Source organism: Rhincodon typus, chromosome 21 (assembly GCF_021869965.1).
Source record: "Rhincodon typus isolate 14 chromosome 21, sRhiTyp1.1, whole genome shotgun sequence".
NCBI lineage: Eukaryota > Metazoa > Chordata > Chondrichthyes > Orectolobiformes > Rhincodontidae > Rhincodon > Rhincodon typus.
This window is the reverse complement of record NC_063352.1, coordinates 20,971,972-20,995,399: the sequence shown is the minus strand read 5'-3', so window position 1 is coordinate 20,995,399 and position 23,428 is coordinate 20,971,972. Positions and strand designations below refer to the sequence as shown.

General features: G+C 39.4%; 1 protein-coding gene across 2 annotated transcripts in view; it reads right to left on the bottom strand.

The window, feature by feature from the left end:
* Positions 1-23,428, bottom strand: part of lmf1 (lipase maturation factor 1) — a 578,934-nt gene that overhangs the window by 75,636 nt on the left and 479,870 nt on the right. For both annotated transcript variants that reach the window (XM_048609600.1, XM_048609601.1), the window contains exon 7: positions 2,162-2,345. In XM_048609600.1, coding sequence (XP_048465557.1) covers positions 2,162-2,345 — 184 coding nt within the window. The remainder of the gene's footprint in view (positions 1-2,161; positions 2,346-23,428) is intronic.

Sequence of the window (23,428 nt, the reverse complement as noted above, 5' to 3'; positions counted from 1 at the left end):
CTATTCTTTGCTTATCTAGTCTGTATAACACATGGGTAAATAGCAGCTAGCAAAGACAATTTTGCATTCTCTCTTCAATGAGGGCACAAATGATAGAAGCGAGACTGTCTGCCTGTCTTTTTGTTATGTTCTCACTTCTGAGAATTGGGAACAGACCTCCATAGGATTAGTCTACATTTATGGGTGAAGTGCTGTAGAGGTTTGTCACTGACTTCTTCAGGGTAGCTGATCGGGAAGCTCTCCTACTCCTACCATCAGGTGTAATGATAGGATTTACTGGCTGATAATCAACCTGCTTTACTATGTTATAGGAAGGATATTGTTAAGCTGGCGAAGGTTCAGAAGAGATTTTCTAGGATGTTGGCCAGAATGGAGGCGTTGAGTTTATAAGGTGTGGCTGAATAGGCTGGGACATGCTTCACTAGAGCGTAGGAGGTTGAGGGGTGACCTTATAGATGTTTATAAAACCATGAGGGCTATAGATAAGATGAATGGCAGGTGTCTTTTCCTTATGGTTAATGGGGGGGGGGGGGTTCAAAACTAAAGGGCATATTACCCTTATTCTGTTCTATTACCCTTAGGCACTTCTTATGGTATGATCTGCCTCTACTGCATGCAAAACAAAACTCCTTTCTGTACCTAGGCATATGTGACAATAATAAATCAAATCAAATATTTTTAAGGGGAGAGGAGAAAGATTTAAAAAAGACATGGGAGCAATTTTGTTTTTTTTTTTACACAGCGTGGTTTATATGTGGAATGAACTTCCAGAGGAATTGATGGATATGGGTACAGTTACAACATTTAAAAGACATTTAGGTAAGTACATGAATAAGAAATCTTTGAAGAAGTACAGGCCAAGTACAGGCAGGTGGGACTAGTTTAGTTCGGGATTATGGCAGCATGGACTGGTTGGATCAAAGGATCTGTTTCCATGCTGTTTGGCTCTATGACTTTATGTTACAAATATACCTTTCACAGGCACGGTGACACAGTGGTTATCACTGCTGCCTCACAATGCCAGGGACCCAGGTTCAATTCTTGGGCGATTGTCTGTGTGGGGTTTGCATGTTCTCCCCATGTCTGTGGGGGCTTCCAAGTGTTCCAGTTTCCTCCCAGGTTCAGTGCATTGGCCATGCTAAAAATTGCCCTGTAGTGACCAGGGTCGGGCAGGTTAGCTGTGTTAGCCATGGTAAAAATCCCATGTAGGGTGATGAGGATGGGTCCGGGTGGGATGCTCATCAGAGGGTCAGTGCAGACTTGATGGGCTGAATAGCCTCTTTATGCACTGTAGGGATTCTACAAATCATTGACAATAAGTCCTGTTGTGGTATGTCAACATGGAGCTTGTGACCCAGATATAGGGATGCCAACACTGCGCCACAGCCCTCCTCAGTTCATAGACTACTTTTGTTGTGTGGCTGAAATTTGACAGAAACAATTCTCAAGCTGCTTTCATGCAGTTACTTGTTTTAACTGAAAAATGAGGTGAGTGCCTATGTATAATATACAACAGGCTGACTTTATAGGGGTCAGAGTAAACTGAAGTATATCTGATGAACAATTCAGATTCCATACATCCACCAAGATAAATAAACATTACAAAAGCTACATCAATCAGGAAAGACTGAACCAGCAGAGATATTTTCTCTAAGTAGAGAAAGCTGCAGGAAGATCTAAAAAAAGCTATTTAATAGGGTAGATGCAGGGAAAATTTGGGGCAGTCCAAATTTGAAGGTCATAAATGTAAGACAGAAAGATGACAAGATTATGTTACTAGCTAGATGGAATAGGAGAAGGCTCATGTGAAGCATAAATATTCGCATATTTTGGCTGAATGGCTTGTGTCTGTGTCACAACTTTTGTGTAAAAGTGATTCATTTGATTCAAAGTAGCTAATTCAACTGACAGTTTGGAATTCTTATCCATACTCATGCTTAAACTGTTCTTAAATTTATTTACTACGCACAACTAACTGTAGAGTCAGTAAGTAGATTCTGCCAATGGAAGTGATGGCAGCATTAGTTGATATTTTGGGATCAAGGGAGACTCTGCAAAGGACTCAAAACTTTTATTTCTTAACCCATTCACCACAAAGTAGAGTTCATGGAAAAGGCATATGCCAAAGGCATTGGATTGGCTGTTAATCAAGATCACATACCATAATGAGTAGGTGGTTTCTGACCCGCTGCCTCCTTAGCTTGAATCTTAGATACTTGATCTTTGACCCCTCCTTGTCGTGAGCTAAAGAGAAAGTCCAGATTGGAGTCGTCAAAGCAGGCAATACTTGGAACAATAGTCAACCAGTTCAAGAAGCTGAGATTCCCACTTACGATGAGCAAGACCTGCAGAGAAGGAGAGAAAGCAGATTTACAGCTGCAATATACCAAGGAAGTGACACTGTAAATGTCTTGTACACATAATGCAGTTTATCTTGTTGATGTAGTGTTCAATTATTATCAAGCCACTTTATGCCATGGCCCATTTTTTACTGCATTATGCCAAAACACCAAACCGTTTTCTATTTCTTCCTATATACCACATGTCAGTCTGTTTCATAACATAACAGGACGCAATTCCTGTCTTTGCTTTTTCACACTAACACTTCAACAAATCCAATGCGAAACATAAACAACTTTCTTGGCTTGCCTAGTAGGAATTTCTATTTTCAGAAAAAGAGCATTAAATTTCTCTTCAACAGTATGCACATACACTTGTAAAACTTTTATGGTCCTATTGTTTGCTGTCTTGTCAATTTAGATGTCATTACAGTATTTCCATAATCCTTTCACACATACATCTTTAATTTACATTGTTGCCCTATAACTTTATTATTTATTGTAACTGCCACTTGCATCCAAAAAATACCTTTAACACATTCACAGAGAGGTGACAGTAGTGGGGGAGAAAAGGCAAAAACTGAGTCATGAGATATGGAATAGCAACAGAAAATAGTCGACACAATGATAAGGTTCAATAGATTTAAAACTTTTAATGAACAATCAAGCTAGAAAGACAGCGTTAAAAGAGGCATCACTGAAAAATGTGCAGTAGAAATTTGACTGGGCCCAGAAGCATTGGTACCAGATAGACCTACTTTTGAAGTCCAAGGCCAGCAGAAAGCTAATCTGAAGGTGAATTCGGAAAAGAAGTAAGTCACACTGCCCTTCAAGCCTGCTCTGCCATTCAATAAGATCATGGCTGATCTGATTTTAACCATAACTCTACATTCCCACATACCCCCAATAATCTTTAATCCCCTTGGTAATCAAGAATCTATCTCTGCCTTAAAAGTATTTAAAGTTTCTGTATCCACTGTCTTTTGAGGAAGCGAATTCCAAAGACTCTCAATGTGCAGAGATTTTTTACCTCATTTCTGTCATAAATGAGAGAACCCTTATTTTTAAACTATGATCACTAGTTCCAGATTCTCCCATAAGAGGAAACATTCTTCCCTCTTCTACCGAGCTAAGTCCCCTCAGGATCTTATTTGTTTCAACTGAGTCACCTCTGACTATTCTAAACTCCAGTAGATACAGGCCTAGCCTGTCTAGCCTTTCTTCATAAGGCAATACAGTCATTCCAGGCATTAGTTTACTTAACTTTCTCTTAACTGCTTCCAAGCACAGTGAGCCAGTATTGTACACAGTATGCCAGATATCTCACCAGTGCCTTATATAACTGAAGCATAACCTCCTTACTCTTGCATTCAAATCCCCTCGCGATAAAACATAACATTCTATTATCTTTCCCGATTACTTGTTGTACCTGCATACCAACCTTATGTGATTCATACAGCAGGACACTCAGACAGACTCTTTGCATCTCAAAGCTTTGCAACCTCTCACCATTTAGGATAATATGCTTCTTTTTTATTTCTTCTTCCAAAATGGACAATTTCATACTTTCCCAAATTATACTCTATTTGCCAGATCTTTGCCCACTCACTTAATATATCCATATTCCTTTGTAGGTTCCTATGTCCTCTTCACACCTCACTTTCCTACCTATCTTTGTATCATAGGCAAATGTGGCAACCATACCTTCATCCAAATCATTTATCTAAATTGTTGAGAGTTGAGGCCCCAGTATCTGACCTCTGTGGCACACCAATCATAACATCCCGCCAGCCCGAAAATGACCCATTTACAACTACTCTCTCTTCTTTCCACGTCAACATGTTACAGGTAACGTTGTGCGCTTTTAATTTCTATAATAACCTCTTGTATTGCATCTTATCAAATGCCTTCTGGAAATCTAAGTACAATAAATGTACTGGTTCCACTTTATCCACAGCACAAGTTACTTCTTCAAGGAATGCCAGCAAATTAAAATTAAAAATGATTTCCCTTTGACAAAACCATGTTGGTTCTCCCTGATTACCTTGCACTTATCCAAGCGTCCTGTTATAACACCTTTAATAATAGCTTCTAAAAGTTACTCTCTTATAGATGTTAAACTAACTGGCCTGTAGCTTCCTGCTTTCTGCCTCTGTCCCTTTTAAATAAAGGAGTTACATGAGCTAATTTCCAACCTAAACTTTCCTGGAATCCATTGATTTTTGGAAAATTAGACCAACGCAACAACTATCTCACTAGCTACTTCTTTTAAGACCCTAGGATGAAATCCGTCAAGGCCTGGAGACTTGTCAACTCACAGTTCCAATAAATTTACTCACTACCACTACAATTTAATTCATAAGCCTTTTCAGAGGCAGTTCAGACATTTGATTCGAGGCAATGTTGGCCTGTTGGAAGATGATTGCAATGACTGTGCAGCTCGGGTGGCGAGTGGGAGCCATATCTAGTCTTCCTGGCTCTGGAAGAAGTTTGTAGTGACTAGCTTTAACAAAAGACCGTGTCTATTTATATCACACACATGCACACGATGCATTGCTTCAAAATCTACACTGGCAGAACCAACTCACTTCCCCTCACTCCCCTCTCCTGAACTCTGCTTCAAAAATGTATTTTTTTTCATTGCATGTATGTAATGTCATTAGAATTTGACATAAGGCCTGACTGCATACATGGTTCTGGAATTCTGTGCATGAGTGGTTCTAGATTTGTGCACATGCACACTTGGAAGCAGCACTGGGTATCAGCACACACTGGCTTAACAAAAACTCCTTTAATTTGGTGGTTGCAATCGACATTGAGGAATCCTGAAGTTGCTGCTGTCTAGTTTCAAAGAAGGAGCTTAAAACAGGCATGTGGCACCTTATTTCAGTTACGTGAGGGACCTAACACATCTGTTAGATGGTTGCTTGATTCAGGTCTTGGAATGTAGGATATTTTGGTCTCCAACTTTGTATTTTATCGTCCCTACAGTTAGACCTCTCAGAAAGGTACAATGAAGTTCAATTTCTACAAAGTGGAGCACTAAATGTGATTGAAACAAGGTTAAGCCTGAATATTCAAAGTAGACCAGGGAAGTAGAATCAGATTGACAGAATTCAAAATGTACAAATATTAAATTTAAACCAAATTTAAGATCACCTTCTACATTTAGAGGAGAGACTGAAACTATAGATTCCACAAGACAATTGGAAAACAAACGCTAGGAGCCCAAAAAAAGGCATGGCATTTTTTATTTTAAATTCTTAGCGCATACAAATTCTCTTTGTCTGCACTGTGTTTAAACAAAATAAAAATAACAAGAAGCGACAAATTAATTAGAACAATAAAGTCAGGAGCTGTCAAACAAAACAAACTGTCAGAAGACATTTAGTAGTTCAGCGGTATCATATTGGTTCACGAAGGTCATCTGGGTGAAAACGAAAACTATAATTCGAGGCAAGAAGTTGTAGGGGAGCATCGATTGGTGATAGTGATATTTGGATGACAATTTGGGTGGGCTAACTCTTCACAGAATTCATAATAGCCATCCAGAATTTAAACTTAAGTAAGGGATTTCAGTTTGACTAATTGATAATGTCCCTAGGAGGGGAGGTATTTGATGGTTTATTTTCACAGGGCAATACTTTGCCAAATAAATGTATTATGGTCGTGGAAGCAATGTTCATGTTAACATATCCAACTGATAACCGCCTTGAACATTCTTCCACTGAATCACACCATTTTCCAAGGACAAGTAAGTAAAAAACATAACTATGTGTATGAAGCATTAAATTTCTTTTTTGAATGAATTGAATGTTAATTTGCTATTTTTATCCAAAGTACCAAATGGAATATGAACAGATGAGGCAGGATGGGAACTTTGCTTCAGATATTGTCATTTCAGAAAAATGCTTGGGTAGGAGCAGAAAAATGTAATAAATCATTGTGACAGGAGTGTGTCATTCTCAAAAGAAAGGCTTTATATCTGTGTGACATTGATATCAACAATACTTGTGTAGGAGAGTTAAAAGAAGGCACTTTGAACTTGTAAAGGATAATGCAATAGCCTGAGAAGACAGCAACAGTTTACAGATGTCAGTGGGGGTATGTTAAGGGAAAGCATAGAAAGTTATGTCCACTGGTATTATCAACTATTTTTAGACTTATTTGACATGCAACCTGCTTGCTGCAGGTCACTCTGCATGAGTAATCCATACCCCATCATATGTTTTCCTCTATTGTCTGTTGAATGTCTGGAACTGAAGGTATTGCTGTTGATGTGAACCGAAGTCTTCCACAGTCTCCCTGAAAGCCATGCGCTGGACCTTACGGTGAATGCCAAAAATCTGAGACTGTGTTGGACCCATTTCATCAGTCAGTTTGTTGTGATTTTGACACTGGTGATAGCAAACATTCATGACTCTATTCTACTTATGTGTTTGACTGAGGTCATCACCGTGATAGTCGATCAAAGGTTTTCAAATCACGCCAATGCTCTTTTGCACTAAAAAGAGTACATTACCTTTCTTTTACTCCAACCAGACTGTGGACAAAAACCCGGAGACGTGATATCATTGTGGGTGAATAATAGCTTTGCCACAATACTAGGATGCAGTTTAACATGCAGTATGCTGTCCGAAAGAGGTTGTTTTTAAAAATATTCTGAGCATTCGATTCTGTACATTAATGATGCTGCACCGATCCCTTTTTAAACCTAATTGTAACAAGTGGCCAAACTTTGTAGATTTTGCAGAGGGTCATAACAAACCATAAAACACTCCTCTCAGTCTTCTGTTTTTCCAGTACAGGGTGCCTATATAATTGCGTGCAATTTACCCAATCAGTATTGACATTTGAGATAGTAGGAACTGCAGATGTTGGAAAATCTGAGATAACAAGGTGTGGAGCTGGATGAACACTGCAGGCCAAGCAGCATCATCGGAGCAGGAAGGCTGACGTTTCGGGCCTAGATGAAGGTATCTCAGTATTGACATTTACTCTGCAAAGTATTCTATTCTGAGCTCCTTCGCTGTTACAGATTAGTCAATTAATTGGTCAGGATCTGGGAATCCTCCCAGTCTCTGTCATTCATAAATTTTCCATCATGTTACTCCCCAAGGTGCATGCTTTAATGTTCTTGATTACAATGAGTTTTGAATCAGAGGTATACATAATATTGACTTGAGCTCGTGAATTTCTGTTTGACTATGTTGTTTTAAAGGTGCATCCACGACATGTTATACAATGATGTCTTCAAGCTTCACTTCAAGTTGACCAGAATTGGAGTTGATGCATGGCAAGTCCTTTCTGCTAACCAGAATGCCTGAAGACAAACAGTTGTGAAGGGTGTCGAAAAAGCAGATGATAAAAGAAATGACCAGATGCCTGAAAAGTGAGTTCACTGGAAGGAGAAAGCACTAATGACCTTAGGCCATCTGTACCAGTTGCAGAAGGGACTACCACTTTCAAATTAGCCTGTTACAGCCACAACAGACAATGTTCAAGCCAGTAGTGATGTACACCCTGGATGCAGAGATGGATGGATGCCATAGCAATATGGAAACATATTCTGAAAACGGTTTCTTTCAAATAAGTTTACACAAATATAAATTGTAATATTTCTTCTCCAAGTAGAAGTAAAAACCTAGAAATTTTAAGCAAAGTGTTCTGAGTACAATTCCTAGTCGGGGTGAAACATGTACCTTTGCTTTGGCTGTGGCTCAAGAAGCATTGACAAATTACGGATCTGAGGACGATGTGTTGTAACACCAATCAAAGAACTTATATTTGTGTATATAGCATATTTCACAATTTAAGGATGCTCCAAAGTGTTCTGCAGATAATGAAGTACTTTTGAAGAGTAGTTACAATTGTAAATTTGCATACAACAGGTTGCTACAATGACCAATCTGTTCTGGTCGTGCTAGTGAAGTGCTAAATGTTGGTCCAAGAAATCCAGAAAACTCTGCCCATCTTCCAGCAGGGCCTTGAGATCTCTGACTGAACTATGCGAGCATCAGATTAATGTCTTATCCGAAAGATGGCACTAAGCGCAGCACTCTGGTGGGTACTGTATTGATCTGTCGGACTAGATTTTGTGCCCAATTTTTTGGAGTAAAACTGAAATCCACTATTTAAATTCAGTGATTTGAGTCCTATCAATGAGCTTGGACACAGCTGATGACCCATTTGTGAAGAGAGGACATTAACTTTACCCGTTTCATAGCATAAGTGAGCCCACAGACCCACGCTCACAAAACAAAATATTGCTTTAAGTTCCACATGCCAGCTTTCTGAAAACTGGTGATTCTTGGCTTTCGAGAACAGTAGTTATTTAAATCACTTCTCAAAGGTCTCAGCTATGCAGAATACCAAGGATGCACATGTATCTCTTAAGACCAGCTAAGGAATAAACCATACGAAAATTATTGTAACTCTCTCCGTATAGTGTTTACACTCATACATAAGCAGATATATTATGTATCTATTTCCATTTGTGGAAGAAATTTCACAGCAAGCAAAATGGCACCAACCAGATATACAGTTGTTTCTTGCTTACCACTAGCACATGTGGATGGGTAGACGATGAAGCAAACAAGTAGATTTGGGGATTCAGTTACATAATGTGCTGCATAAATAACCTTAATCAAGATATTAGGCAATACAACTGGTAAATGCCAAGCACTAACATCCAGAATTAGCTAGCCCTGCAAAAGTGCATTATTTAAGATAAATTCAACTATGACAAAATATCGTATACAATTCAAGCCAATTCAAGCTTCAATGCAAATATAGTACATTTCCTTCAAATATGCTCTATAACAACCACTTTTCTTCAAGTAAACGTTTAGATGCAAATAAAGAAATCCTCATCCATAAAACCAATCTCCTCTTGTATTTATCATATTTTGTGACTGAAATTAGCTTACATAAATACACAACCAGCCTTAACTTGATCATCAATTTTCAATTATAAGATTTCAGAGTCCAATGTTAAGTTGAATAATCAGCAATGGATTTCCTTCTCATCCTAGATATCCAAGATTCTGATCCACACATGAACCATCTTTCTTCTGTACATCACCCCAGTAACACCTGACATTTCTTCCTTATACCTCTTTACCTCTCAAGACACCCTTGAGACAATGCCTTAAACCCAGCTCTTTGATCAATCCTGTGGTTACCTGTACTAATACCTCATGTGGCACCAAGTAAAACTTTGCAAATTTCAAAACTTGACAACATTCAAGGCATTGTACAAAGGCAAATTGTCATTGATGCAGTGCACATGTTGTGTATTTCCACTATTTCTTCATTTCAGCTTCCAGACTTCCACTTACATATCTTTTTGCTGCCAGGAGCTCAAGAGAATCATCTCAGACAAGTATAACTCAGAAGTGGCAAGTAACTTATTTACAAACATGGAAACTACTTCAGAGAGAATACTGCTTAGCTCAAATAACATTAATCAGTTGAAGAAGTGTTTAGATTTGTGAAGGATGCAAGATTTAACCTTAGACAGGAAGGGATGCTCCTATTACACATGCTTAATCGAGCTCTCCTGATTAAATGAAAAGGGAAGTTCATCCTACACCATCCTTCAAACGTCTTAGCAAACAGGAGAGTTGATTGGCTACTTTGAGTTTTATGTTTGGATTGGAATTTGACTTGAGTACGGTTTTAAAAATAAAACTTCAGCCTTTGTTTAGCTATTTTTTAAAATGTTGTTATGGAATCATGAATGTTAAAAGTGAATTTTTAATATTTTATTTGCTTCATATTATAAAAGTAGTACATAATATAAATCTGAAAATATCAGTCCAAAAATAGGTACAGACAAAACTCTAAAAATAAAGAACCCTTTGGCAAAGTTGTGAAACAAAAAAAATTGTATTATTCAGTGCCTTTCCTGATCTCAAGTTATCTTAAAATGTTTTACAGCCAACGATGTACTTTTGAAGTCTAGTTCTTATTGCAGCCAATTTTGCATTAAGTATAGACCCACAAACAATGAGATAATTGATCAGCTATTTATGTTTCAGCGATACTGTTTGAGGGACAAGTACAGACAAAGAAATAGGGAGACATTGTCGCAATTCTTTGAAGTTGTGCCAATGGCATCACTGATGTACATCTAAACATCTCATCTGAAAATAAGTGCTTTCTAATTTAAGACCATCAGACACAGAAGCAGAATTAGGCCATTTGGCCCATCGAATTTGCTCCACCTTTCGATTATGGCTGCTATGCTTCTCAACCCCATTCTCCTGTCTTCTCCCCATAACCCTTGGTCCCCTTTCTAATCAAGAACCTAGCTATCTCTGTCTTAAAGACTTGGCCTCCACAGCCTTCTATGGCAATGAGTTCCACAGATTCACCACCTTCTGGCTGAAGAAATTCTTCCTCATGTCAGTTTTAACTCTGAGGCTGTGCCCTCAGATCCTAGTCCCTCCTAATGTGAAAAGAACTTCTCTATGTCTATTCTATCCAGAATGCCTCTCAGCATTCTGTAAGCGTCAATCGCATCCTCCTTCATCCATCTCCATCGATTAAAGGCCCAGCACTAAGACAAGCTCTTCATCATTGGGATCGCTATCGTAAATCTCCTCTGAATCTCTCCAAAGTTAGTACACCTTCCTCAAATAAGAAGCCCAAAACTGCTCATAATTTTGCTAATGAGGTCTGACCAGAGCCTTAATCAGCCTCAGCTGTAAATCTCTGCTCTTGTATTCTAGCCTCTTGAAACAAATGCTAACATTGCATTTGCCAACAAAACCGAATGTTAACCTTAACAGAATCCTGAACTAGGACACCTAAGTCCCTTTCTGTTTCAGCTTTCCAAAGCCTTTCCCCATTTAGAAAATAGTCTATGCCTCTATTCTTCCTGCCAAAGTGCATAATCTCACGTTTTCCCACATTGTATTCCACCTGCTACTTCTTTGCCCACTGCTCTAGCACGTTAAAAGTCCATCTACAGCCTCCCCACTTCCTTAACACAGCCTGACCTTCCACCTACCCTTGTGTCATCTGCAAACTTAGCAGCAAAGCCCACAGTTTCTTCATCCAGACTGTTAATGTTTGGCGTGAATTGTTGTCATCCCAACATTGACATCTACAGAACTCCACTAGTCTCTGGCTGCCATCCTAAAAAAGACTCCTTTATTCCCCACTCTCTGCCGGTCAGTCAATCCTCTATCTATGCCGGTACCTTGCCCCTAACACAATGGGCTCTTACATTATTTCGCAGCCTTTTGTGGGACACCCTGTCAAAGGCCTTCTGGAAATCCACTGGTTCTCCTTTGTCTAACTTGCTCATTAACTCCTTAAAGAATTCTAACAGAGTCAGTCATGACCTCCTCTTGACAAAGCCATGCTGACTCAGCCTTATTTTACCATATACTTCCAAAGATTCCACAATCTCATCTTAAAATCCAAACTCTAAAATCTTATGAATGGCCAAGAACAGGCTAACTTGCCTATAATTTCCATTCATCATACTCCCTCCCTAGGGTGTTACATTAACCATTTTCCAGTCCTCAGGGGCCCTCCCCAACTTCAGTGATTTCCAAAAGATCACCACCAATGCCTCCACAATCTCTTCAGCTATCTCCTTCAAAACTCTGGGGTGTAGTCCATCTGGTCTGGGAAATTTATGCACCATCAGACCTTTCAGCTTCCCGAGTACCAACACTCTCCTCTGCCTCTTAACTCTTTTGAAGTTCTGGTGCGCTGCTGGTGTCTTCCATCGTGAAGACTGATGCAAAGTACCTGTTCAGTACCTGTGCCATTTCTCTGTTCCCCATTACTACTTCTCCAGCCTCATTTTCCAGTGTCTACTCATGCCTCTCTTTTACCTTTTAGATATCTAAAAAAAATCTTGCAATCTTCTTGCATATTACTAGCTAGCTTACTGTCACATTTCATCTTCTCCCCACTTACGGCTTTTTTAGTTGTCCTCTGCTGGTTTATGAAGGTTTCCAAATCCTCTGGCTTCCCACTAATCTTCATCACATTGTATGCTTTTTGTTTTTTTTATGCTGCCCCGCCATCCCACATCAGCCATGGTTGCCTCATCCTCCCTTTAGTACTTTTCTTCTTCCTTGGGATAAATTTCTGCTGTGCCTCCTGAATTAATCCCAGAAACTGCTGCCATTACTGCTCTACTGTCTTCCCTGCTAGGCTCCCCTTCCAATCAACTCTAGCTAGCTCCTCCCTCATGTCTTTGTACTTACCTTTACTCAATTGTAATACTGTTACAATATCTGATTCAAACTTCTTCCTCTCAATCTGCAGGAATTCAATCATATTATGGTTACTGCCTCCTAGGGCTTCTTTCACCTCAAACTCCTTAGTCAAATCTGCCTCATTACACATCGCCATATCCAGAACAGCTTGTTCCCGAGTGGGCTCCATCACAAACTGCTCCAAACAAAAATCGATGAATTTCTTTTCTTGAGATCCATTACTAACCTGATTTATCCAGTCCACCTCTACATTGAAGTCCCCCATGATTACTGTAATTGTGCATTTCTTACATGCTTTTCCTGATTTATTTTATGTCCCACTTCCCGACTACTGATAGGAGACCTGTATATAACTCCCATCAGGGTCTGCCTTCCTTTGTGGATCCTCAACTCTATCCACACAGATTCCACACCTTCCGACTTTATATCTCTTCTTGCTATCAATTTAATTCTATTTCTTACTGACATGGTAACCCTGCTCCCCTCTGCCCATCTGCCTGTCTTTTTGATAGGATGCACATCCTTGATTATTCCCAGCTCTGTTCCCCCTTGCAGCTACGTCTCTGTGATATCCACAACATTGAAATTGACAGGTACAATTTGTGCTACAAGCTCATTTAGCTTGTTTCATGTACTGCGTGCATTTAGGTACAGCACCCACAGTCCTGCATTGACTGCCCCCTATTCATTGTTATTCCCTTATCTGCTGTAGCCTCAAGTTAGATTCCTATGGCCTTTCCATACTCTTTATTCTAGGAATTGTTCAAGAAACTTTAATAACCTCTGCCGACCTCTCCCTCGTGTTTTACTTTTTCCACAATTTTCCATGCCACTGACCCGATGCCTCTACTGTGCAGTACTTCCTCAGCGCTGCACTTGTGTGTCAGCCCAGATTATGTGCTCAAGTTCCTGGAATAGGACTTGAATCCACAATGTTCTGATCCAGATGACAGACCAATACCTGTTGTGCTACACCACATAGTCATCATGCAGTATACGTTTAGGAGATATGCTTGTGACATCATCACTGTATGAGGCTTGAGGGGTCAAATCATCTTAATTAGGACCAAGAAGCATAAGATGCTGAAAATCTGCTACTGTTTGTAACCAAATAGCTTAGTATTAGCCCAGAACTGAAGTGCCTGTGACTTTAATGGATACATACATCAGGATTTATAATAAACATCTGTTGAACCTTCACAGTACCAGATTACCTATGTTTAGTTTTTATGTTGCAAGAGTTAACATAACCATTACCATATCAGGCACAAATACCCTGCTGCAGGCAAAGTCCAAACCACAGGTGTAGGCAAATCACTACCTACTTAGCCACAGTTAAGCACCTCAACCATGAGACTGGGGCAAGGGGGGGGATTGGAGGGAGAGAACATGAGACTTCATGCAATTAAATTATTAAACAAACATTCAAAAGCTGTTTCAAATTCCAATTGTGAACTCAACTTATTTGGATTCAACTTGACCCAGGAGTTCAAAGACAGGGTATCTTCAATACCATCTTTTTAAGATGAAAATTAGGCTTTTGATGCAGGTCAGCGGCGCAGAAAAAACACATTCTCATTTGTATCTTGTTACACTAGTTGATTCGGCTGGGATTCCTCAATCCTTGAGCTTTATTCTTTCTGAAAAGTTTGTTATTTCTGGCTTCTATTAGCATTCAAATCACACTCCACAACCAGGTAAGAAAGACTGTTCATTTGGGGGTTAGAAGCAAATGCAGACTTCAGCAGAGGCACAGGCTTTCAGGCTGAGTCAACAAATGCTCTGATCCTAGTCACAAATAATTATGCCTGGGATTTAAACCTGAGCAGGGTTTCACAAGAGTTGTGGCATCTGCTGTGTACTGACCTGCAGTCAACATCTGTGTCAAACCTCTTTCCATGGAAGAAGATTACCACAGCATGAAGTTTTCATGCAACCACATCCTTTCAAACCACTCCCAGGAAACATCTGCTGCATCTGGCCGTCTGCAATATAGACTTGTAGCAGGGAAATGACAACAGCTGCATTTTCAAAGGGGCAACACCTTCATCTCACTCCCCACTTCAGCTTCCACTAGTCACACATGATGAGTATTAATCTGATAGACTTTGTGGAAAGGAATAGCTTGCATTCAATTCAATTATTGTGTATGCCAATGGCTGTCATCCAGGAAACACGGTGCGGTAGTCTGTAATTCCCAAACTAACTTGGAAAGAGATAAAACACTAGGTGGAAATCTCTTATTTGTTCTCTATATCTGCTGAATTGCACTGAGAAATCCCCATACAGGAGAGAAGCACACCACCTCAGCATACATTGGTATTCCTGGAGTATAACCTCCACCTTTAAAACTTTGTTTTAGCATTTTAGAAAGAAAGACGTGTTTTAATGCAGAATGGGAGATATTTCCCAATTTGAGCTTGTATTATGTCTAATGAGCTTCACAAGATACATCTACAATCACAAGAAATACAGAACGTTACCTCATCCCTGCAGGGGGTAACTGCACTGGCTTAGATTGTGGTCTCCCACCATTGTACATGCAGCTGTGCTTTTACTCCAAGGTGGGCTTCAACTCCACAGAAAATTCCCTCTTTGGTTGCAACAGTGACAGGAAAATCTCCTTTTGTAGTGATCATAGGCTTGTCCAAAAAGGTTGCACCACACTATTCACAATTATTTCTGTTTTCAGTTAATGCGGCAAATATCCGTTTTATGATCTGTTGCTGTCCTTTGCAAAGAAAAAGAGGTCGGGTAGTTTCAATGATAAACGTGCTTTCTATGCAGTGATAAGCGATCATCTCAGTTCACATGATCAAGATGTAGAATCAGTATATGTAGAAATAAGAATTAGCAAAGAGGGGAAAAACTGGGATTAGATTGTAGGGTTTCTGATGGTGGCTCCACTGGAGGATGGAGTATAAATCAAGAAATAATTGCACCTTGAACAATAATTTGGGAGATTTTAAACTTCATATTAATTAGATGAATCAAAGGACAAAAATGGCCTCCAGGATGTGCATTAAAGTGTATTCAGGACTGTTTCCTAGAATGACAATTTCTGGAACACACCAGGGAATGATAATGTGTTATGAGATAGGATTAAGTAATCCTGTAAAGGATCCTCTTGGTAAGAGTGATCATGACCGTCCAAACAGCATCTCAGCAAGACCCCCACCCTAAGACCGTAACCCTGCACTTACCTTGACTAATCCACCTAGCTCACACATCCCTGGATACTCGGTGGCAATTTAGCATAGCCAATCCACCTAATATGCACATCTTTGGACTGTGGGAGGAAACTGGAGCACCAAAAGGAAACCCATGTGGACACAGGGTGATCGTAGAAACTCCATACAGTCACCCAAGGCTGGAATGAAACCTAGGTCACTGGTTCTGTGAAGCAGCAGTGCTAACCACTATACCACCATGCTGCCAGTTCAGAGAAGGTTCACTAGAATGCTTTCTGGGATGAACGGGTTGTTTCATCAATCGATGTTTGGAAGGATAAAAAGTAATCTGTTGAACATAAAGACTTATCAGGGGACTTTCTAAGACATATGGTAAGATGATGTTTCCCCTCTTAGGGAAATCTAGAATCAGGGGACACAGTTTGAAAATAATGAATCCTCCATTTAAGGAGAGATAAAGAGGAATTCCTTGTCTCAGTGGACAGTTTTGGCATTCTTTTCTGTAGAGACTGGTGGAGGCTAGATCATTAAATATGCAAGGCTAAGTCAGGTAGACATTTGATCTTCAATGAGGTGAAAGGTTATGAGACAAACAAGAAAGTGGAGTTATGGTCACAATCATATCAGCCGTTTCAATGGGCCGAAAATCTTACTCCTGCTCTCACTTCTTTGAACATCATCTTAACATTATTTAACATTTGTGTTTTTATTATTATTTAACAGGATTCTGTGCTTCTTGACTAAGCGTTCAAAAGGTCAAGCTCAAACGTTTCCTTTGCTTGGTAATTTCCACGCTACATGTAGAGACACATTCATGACTTTTGTTCTGCTGGGATTACACTAAGTCCAATGTCCTACTTATTAACGATGTATTGGAATTGTAGAACGTTATCATTATCATGATCATTTATTTTAAATCCACTGCATATGCTTTTGCTGATAACTTAATGATTAAATAGATGCGCAAGGTTGGCACAAATTGAGTTAGCTGATTTCAGTCGGGCAACAGCTTGAAGTGCCACAACTGGTGTCAATAAGTGTTCCTATACCTGATCACTATTTAGTAAACCATTTCTGAATCCAAGTGTTCAATCCACCATGTTCTTGGCATTTGAGTGTTATTTGTTTTTTTAAAAAAGCACAGAAGCAGGTTTGCATGAAAATAAAATTGATATACCTTTAAAATATGAAATTACTGCATACTTGTAACTTAGTCACTTATCCGTCACTAATTCAGCTCCACTTGCTCTAGAAATAGTTTCTATTGGAAAGCTACTGAGAATCCTCAATAATCTTGAGGATTGACCTCAAGTGCAGTTTCTGAAGAAAACCCTCTTATTCAGTGGTACTATAGCATCAATCAGATAGTGGGGAACCACTGATCAATTGTGAGGTCATGCCTCATGAGCCTTATTGAATTCTTTGATGAAGACAGAGCAGTGGATGTGGTGTATATGGATTTTAGCAAGGCATTTGATAAGGTTCCACATGGTAGGCTCATTTAGAAAGTAAGGAGGCATGGGATTCAGGGCAATTTGGCTGTCTGGATACAAAACTGGCTGTCCAATAGAAGACAGAGGGTGGTAACTGATGGAAAGTATTCAGCCTGGAACTCAGTGACCAGTGGTGTTCTGCAGGGATCTGTTCTGGGACCTCTGTTCTTTGTGATCTTTATAAATGACTTGAATGAGGAAGTGGAAGGGTGGGTTAGTAAGTTTGCCGCTGGCATGAAGGTTGATGCAATTGTGGACAGCGTGGAGGGCTGTTGTAGGTTGCAGCGGGACATTGACAGGATGCAGAGCTGGGCAAAGAAGTGGCAGATGGAATTCATCCCAGAAAAGTGTGAAGTGATTCGTTTTGGAAGGTCCAATTTGAATGCAGAATACGGGGTTAAGGGCAGGATTCTCGACAGCGTGGAAGAACAGAGAAATCTTGGGGTCCACATCCATAGATCCCTCAAAGTTGCTACCCAAGTTGATAGGGTTGTAAAGAAGGCGTATGGTGTGTTGGCTTTCATTGACAGGGGAAATTGAGTTTAAGAGCTGCAAGGTTATGCTGGAGCTCTATAAAACTCTGGTTAGACCACACTTGGAATATTGTGTTCAGTTCTGGTCACCTCATTATAGGAAAGATGTGGAAGCTTTAGAGAGGGTGCAGAGGAGATTTACCAGGATGCTGCCTGGACTGGAGGGCAGGTCTTACGAGGAAGGGTTGAGGGAGCTAGGGCTTTTTTCATTGGAGTGAAGGATGAGAGGTGACTTGATAGAGGTGTACAAGATGATGAGATGCACAGATAGAGTCGATAGTCAGAGACTTTTTCCCAGGGCGGAAATGACTATTACGAGGGGGCATAATTTTAAAGTGATTGTAGGAAGGTATAGGGGAGATGTCAGAGGTAGGTTCTTCACACAAAGAGTGGTGGGTGTGTGGAATGCGCTGCCGGCAGTGGTAGTGGAGTTAGATACTTTAGAGACTTTTAAGTGACTCTTGGATAGGCACATGGATGATAGTATAATGTAGGGTATGCAGGGTAGATTGATCTTAGTAGGATAATAGGTTGGCACAACATCGTGGGCCGAAGGGCCTGTACTGTGCTGTACTGTTCTATGTTCAATGGACTTAGAAATACAACTTATTCAATTGACAATCAATCCATAGCCTATTTACAATTCTCCAACTTAGCTCCTCCAACATTATCCAGGTATCTTAATTTGTGAAAACCCTCCATGTTTTGCAGGAGAATATACAATATTGTGAAAGAAAATTCCATGGTAGGATTTTATTTTAAAATGGTGGCTCACAATTGTTTCATTTTTTTTAAAAAGAAGTGATTGATCTGTTTATTTTTAACTTTGCTGATCCTACAGTCAGGGCAGTGCTTGGCAGAGATGTAGTAAGATAATGGGAAAATACTTAGACTTTCCCCTGTTATTTAATGTACCAATAGTCCACCATGATTTATATTAGTTAACAGTGTTATTACATACCATATAATTCTATACAATAACGTATAAAATATAAGGTTTGCAGACGTTCACACCCATGAGATAATATAACCGGTGCATATTATTTGACAAGATTAAACGGAATGGCTGCATCTAATTTTGTGGAAAGTCACCTGAGATCAACAGCATTAATGTTGAGTTCCATTATTAATTTGCATTATGCACTCCAGTGCGCTGGGAGCAAGACTGAGTGTGCCACAATTTACTTGGCACCCTTAATATTTTCAGAAACCCTCATCACCTCTGAGCATGGTATGAAGTGAAGTCGAGAAGATGAAGCGATGGCATTTGGAAATATTGCACGAATGCTGCTCTGCCCTCGCTGTCTCTCAAGAGCTGTGCAGCTACAAAATAACTTCCCTGAGGTACAACTTGGGAATCCAAAACACAGGCAAACTTTGTTCAATCAAATGAACATGTTTGTTTTAATAGAGTTTTTATGAAGTGCAAAACAAAATAACATGCATTTATGGAACTCAGAGGAATAAACAGAGACACTTTTTTTGCAACTAATAAAATCCAAAATTATTCCTCATATTTTCTCTCTGACAACTATCAGTAAGCAAGCAGTGATTAATTTTGTTACAACTCACATCAATTCCTTTGCAGCTTGTGCACATCTTGTAGCACTTCAGGTTGCTCGTAAAGATGGATTCACATTAGTAAGGAAATGTTAGTGTGCTCTATAGAAAGAGCAGAAAAAACTGTAAGAAGCAATTAAGAAACTAAAGGAAGGAAGGAATGAGAAAAGTAAGTGCATGGCTGCCACTAAGGTTGGTGTCTTGCAAAGCTGTGTCACCAACTGGGAAGATTCAAGCTTGGAATTTCCTGAAAGATTGGCTGCAGGAGTCTGTCAGTCCAAGCAGGGGAACATTGAGAACAGTCCAAGACAGATGTGTAATGCCGGCCAAAAATTTCTCTATGGGAATTGATGAGAAAGATTTAAGTTTTACATTGGCCATATATGATTCACATGCACAATCTTGTGTATATTCTAAACAGAAGATAAACAATTAATTTGGCAGGCATTGAGGTATGGTAGGAAAACTAAAAATAGAACCGCACAAAAAGGCAGAAAGGGAAATAAGCTGAATATTTAATTGGTGTGGAAGAGTAAACCTGATTCCTTCTAGACTGTCAAGCAATAACCCTCACTGAAAGTATGCAGCCATCACTGCCACAGAAGATAATGTTTGGTTTAGATCTGTTAGCTCTATAGTTGATTAGTCAAATGCCAATTATTATAACCAAACAGGAAGAGCTGCCTCTGAAGCAAGGTATTGGAAAGATGACCTCCTGCCTGTTGGATTCGATTCAAACATATGACTGCAATCAGGAGAAGACACAAGTAAAGATAGTGGGAAATAAATGGACAGACAAGATTAAAAAGCAAAGCCCAAGGCAGCCACATCAAACCTGTCGCCTCTGAAGCGCACAATGATGGCCTCGCCATGGCTCAATCAATTCCACAAAGGAGGTCAATGATACATGGGTAAATATTCCATGGAGAAAGCTCAATAATGGTCTTGCTTCTGTTGCACAATACTAATGCCTAGTGATCAAATTCGGGATTTCTGTATTTGTTTCGTGCCCTTCATCCCCTCAAGCATCGAACAAGGTGGGGGAAATATAGGAGTAGATGAACGTGAAAAACAACAAATGAGATATAAAAGAAAGAAAGAGAAAAGACTGTCAGTTTAAAAATAAAATAATAGAGAAACAACAAAGCACCGTTAAAGAAAATTTAAGTAAACAGATGCATGGAACATCGAGTTTGAAGCTTAGAGCAATGGGTCAGATGTCAACTACAACTAGGGATATTCACAGCTTAGAAAAAAACTGAAATTGTAAGTATGTTCTTATTGTTCATATTTATGAAATTGTCCTCCAAATAACATGGATTTTGATGGAAATTAATGAGAAACCGGGCTGAAGTTTCTTTCCATGCTGGTAACAGTATGTCAATTGATTCTAGAAAGTTTTAGCAAGCTGTTGCCTGAATTGGAAATATTTCAACAATGCCCAGGTACAGAGTTGAGATCTGACGTATTTAGAGATTGAGGCTGGAAACAAAATTCTGGAGACTGAGATGGGTATCTTTAGAGTATGAGGGTCCTGAGATTGAAAGTTCACCGGTGAGACTGTGGAGATTGCAAAAACAAGAGCCCCAGTGCTGAGGTTAGTGATAGCAGTATTGCCTGTATTTAAATATTAACACAACAACTGAAAAATGTCAATCATATGAAATTGCTGCCATAAGATACATGGTCCGTCTACTTTATTACTGGTTCAGATTTAGAGTTGCCCATTTTTCTGGGATTTTCAGGAATTAAAGCCAAAACATTGGAATAGTGCTACTTTTCAAGCAGCCCTGGAGCAAAGCACATTTACAATTCAAAGTTGTTCTTTTTTTTAAAAGATGTTGGAAAGACTTTTAAGCAGTAGCTACAACAATATTGGAGATGGAGGGAAATAGCTGCTTGATTTGACAGTCAGGATTTGCCAGTCAAGGAAAGAAAATGTTATTCACTTTCCTATCGCTGCAGGAAGATGATGTACTGTGAGGATGGACATCTCAAGATGACCAATGACACCAATTTGGGGTGGTACACAGGCAGGAGATCATGCAGTAAAATCTGTACAAATGTACTGGACAGAGTGGATAAACTATGAAAATGTAATCTTCAAAGATAGAAGGAAGGGAATTGCAGATGAGGAACATTTTTTTGGATCAGTGCCATGAAAAGCAAAAAGAAACAATCTGCTGGTCCAGCCTGTCATCTGTTGCTACAACCTCTATCATGATCGGGTTTTCAATGGGTTACATCTTTTGCCTCAATGATTAACAGTGCTGTCATAATACCATGAATGAATGCATGACTTCCAAACCGACTATTACACTCAGTGATGATGGGAATACAAGTGTTTTAATGGAAAAAAATCTCAGGTAAGTGCATCAGTTATACAGTTATTAACAAAAGCCCCGATCAGTTACTACGAGCTTTTTTTGTAGAGTTTGAGGATTAAAGTTAACTATAATTAACAGTCTTGTTTACATAGGGCAGTACTTGACATCCAAATCATATCCATTGTCCCTAACTGTGATCAAATAAGATATTTGCTGGAAGATGATGAGAAATTATTAGGTCAAAGCCATCAAAAGGCTTTTTTCTGTCATTGTAAACAATAAAGGTATATTATCAAAGGAGAAATATGATTACTGAAACACTAACTTGCTTTTCAAACGCAAGAACAGGAGTAAAGGTTCAGCCCTTCAAACCTGTAGAATTCAATCACAACAAAACTGACACTTCTCTCAACTCCACTTACCTACCTCAGATAGCTCATTGTCCTCTGATACCCTCACTGAATAAAATATTCGTAATCTCAGCCTTGAAAGCTTCAACTAACCTTCAGCATCCACCTCTGGAACAGAGAGTTCCAGATTTCTACTGCTCCTAAATTGCTTGGATCTAATTTTAAGAATATATCCATTTTTTCATTCCTCTATGAATCAAATCCTTTAAAAATGTTAAACATCTCAAACAGGTCATCTCTAAATCTTCAATAGTCAAGGGAATACAAGACAAATTTATGCAAGCTATAATTAAAATCTCTAAGCCTTGAATGACAACCGTCGTTGATCACAGAATTCTGGTAGACAACTAGAAAAGAATTACTTTTGAAGCGTTCCCCATTGTTAAACCATTGCAAAAATACTGAACAGAACAGACCATTTTTACAACGTAATTGGTTGGCAACATTCTGAGTTTACACAAGATCCCATTTTAAGGTGTTCAAAATTTTGACAGGTTAAAAATGGAGAAATGGTTCCGACCAGCAGTAGAGGATCCACAGGATGCGGATTTAAGGTAACTACCACGAGAACCAGAGAGGACATAGGAGAATAGTTTGTTAAATGTTAGTTTTTAATTGTTAAGATCTGAAATACCCTGCCTGAAAGGATCATGGAAACAGGTTTATTCATTACTTTTAAAAAGGAATTGAATCTGTCCATGAAAAGGAAAAAATCTGCAGGCTGTGAAGAAACAGCGGGTGAATGAGACTAATTAGATAGCTTTTTATAAGAGGTAGCACAAGTACAATGAGCTGAATGGCCTTCTGCAGGTGGAATGCACAGATTTCCAGAAGGCCATGAAGAAAGTCACAGGTCACGGTATTAAAGGGACAGCAACAACGTGGATATAAAATTGGCTCAGTGATAAGAAACAGAGATTAATGGTCAATGGATACTTTTTCGGCTGGATTAAGTATTGTATTGGAGTTCCCCAGGAATTAATATTCAGACCCTTGTTAGTTCTGAAATATATCGATATTTTGGATTTTAGCGTGCAAGGGACAATTTCAAAGTTTGCAGATGACACAAAACTTGGAATAATGCTAAACTGTGAGGAGGACAGAGTGGAACTCCACAGGGACATGGAAAAGCTGGTGGAATAGGTGAATAGATGGCATGAGATTCAATGCAGAGAAGTGTGAGGTGATGCACTTTGGTAGGAAGAACATTGAAAGGAAACACAATATAAAATAGGGGAGACAATTCCAAAGTAGGTGCCAGGAGAATATGGCGCACCCACTTTGCGTTCTGGGTGCACATGTGCACAGGTCACTAAAAGCTGCAGGACAAG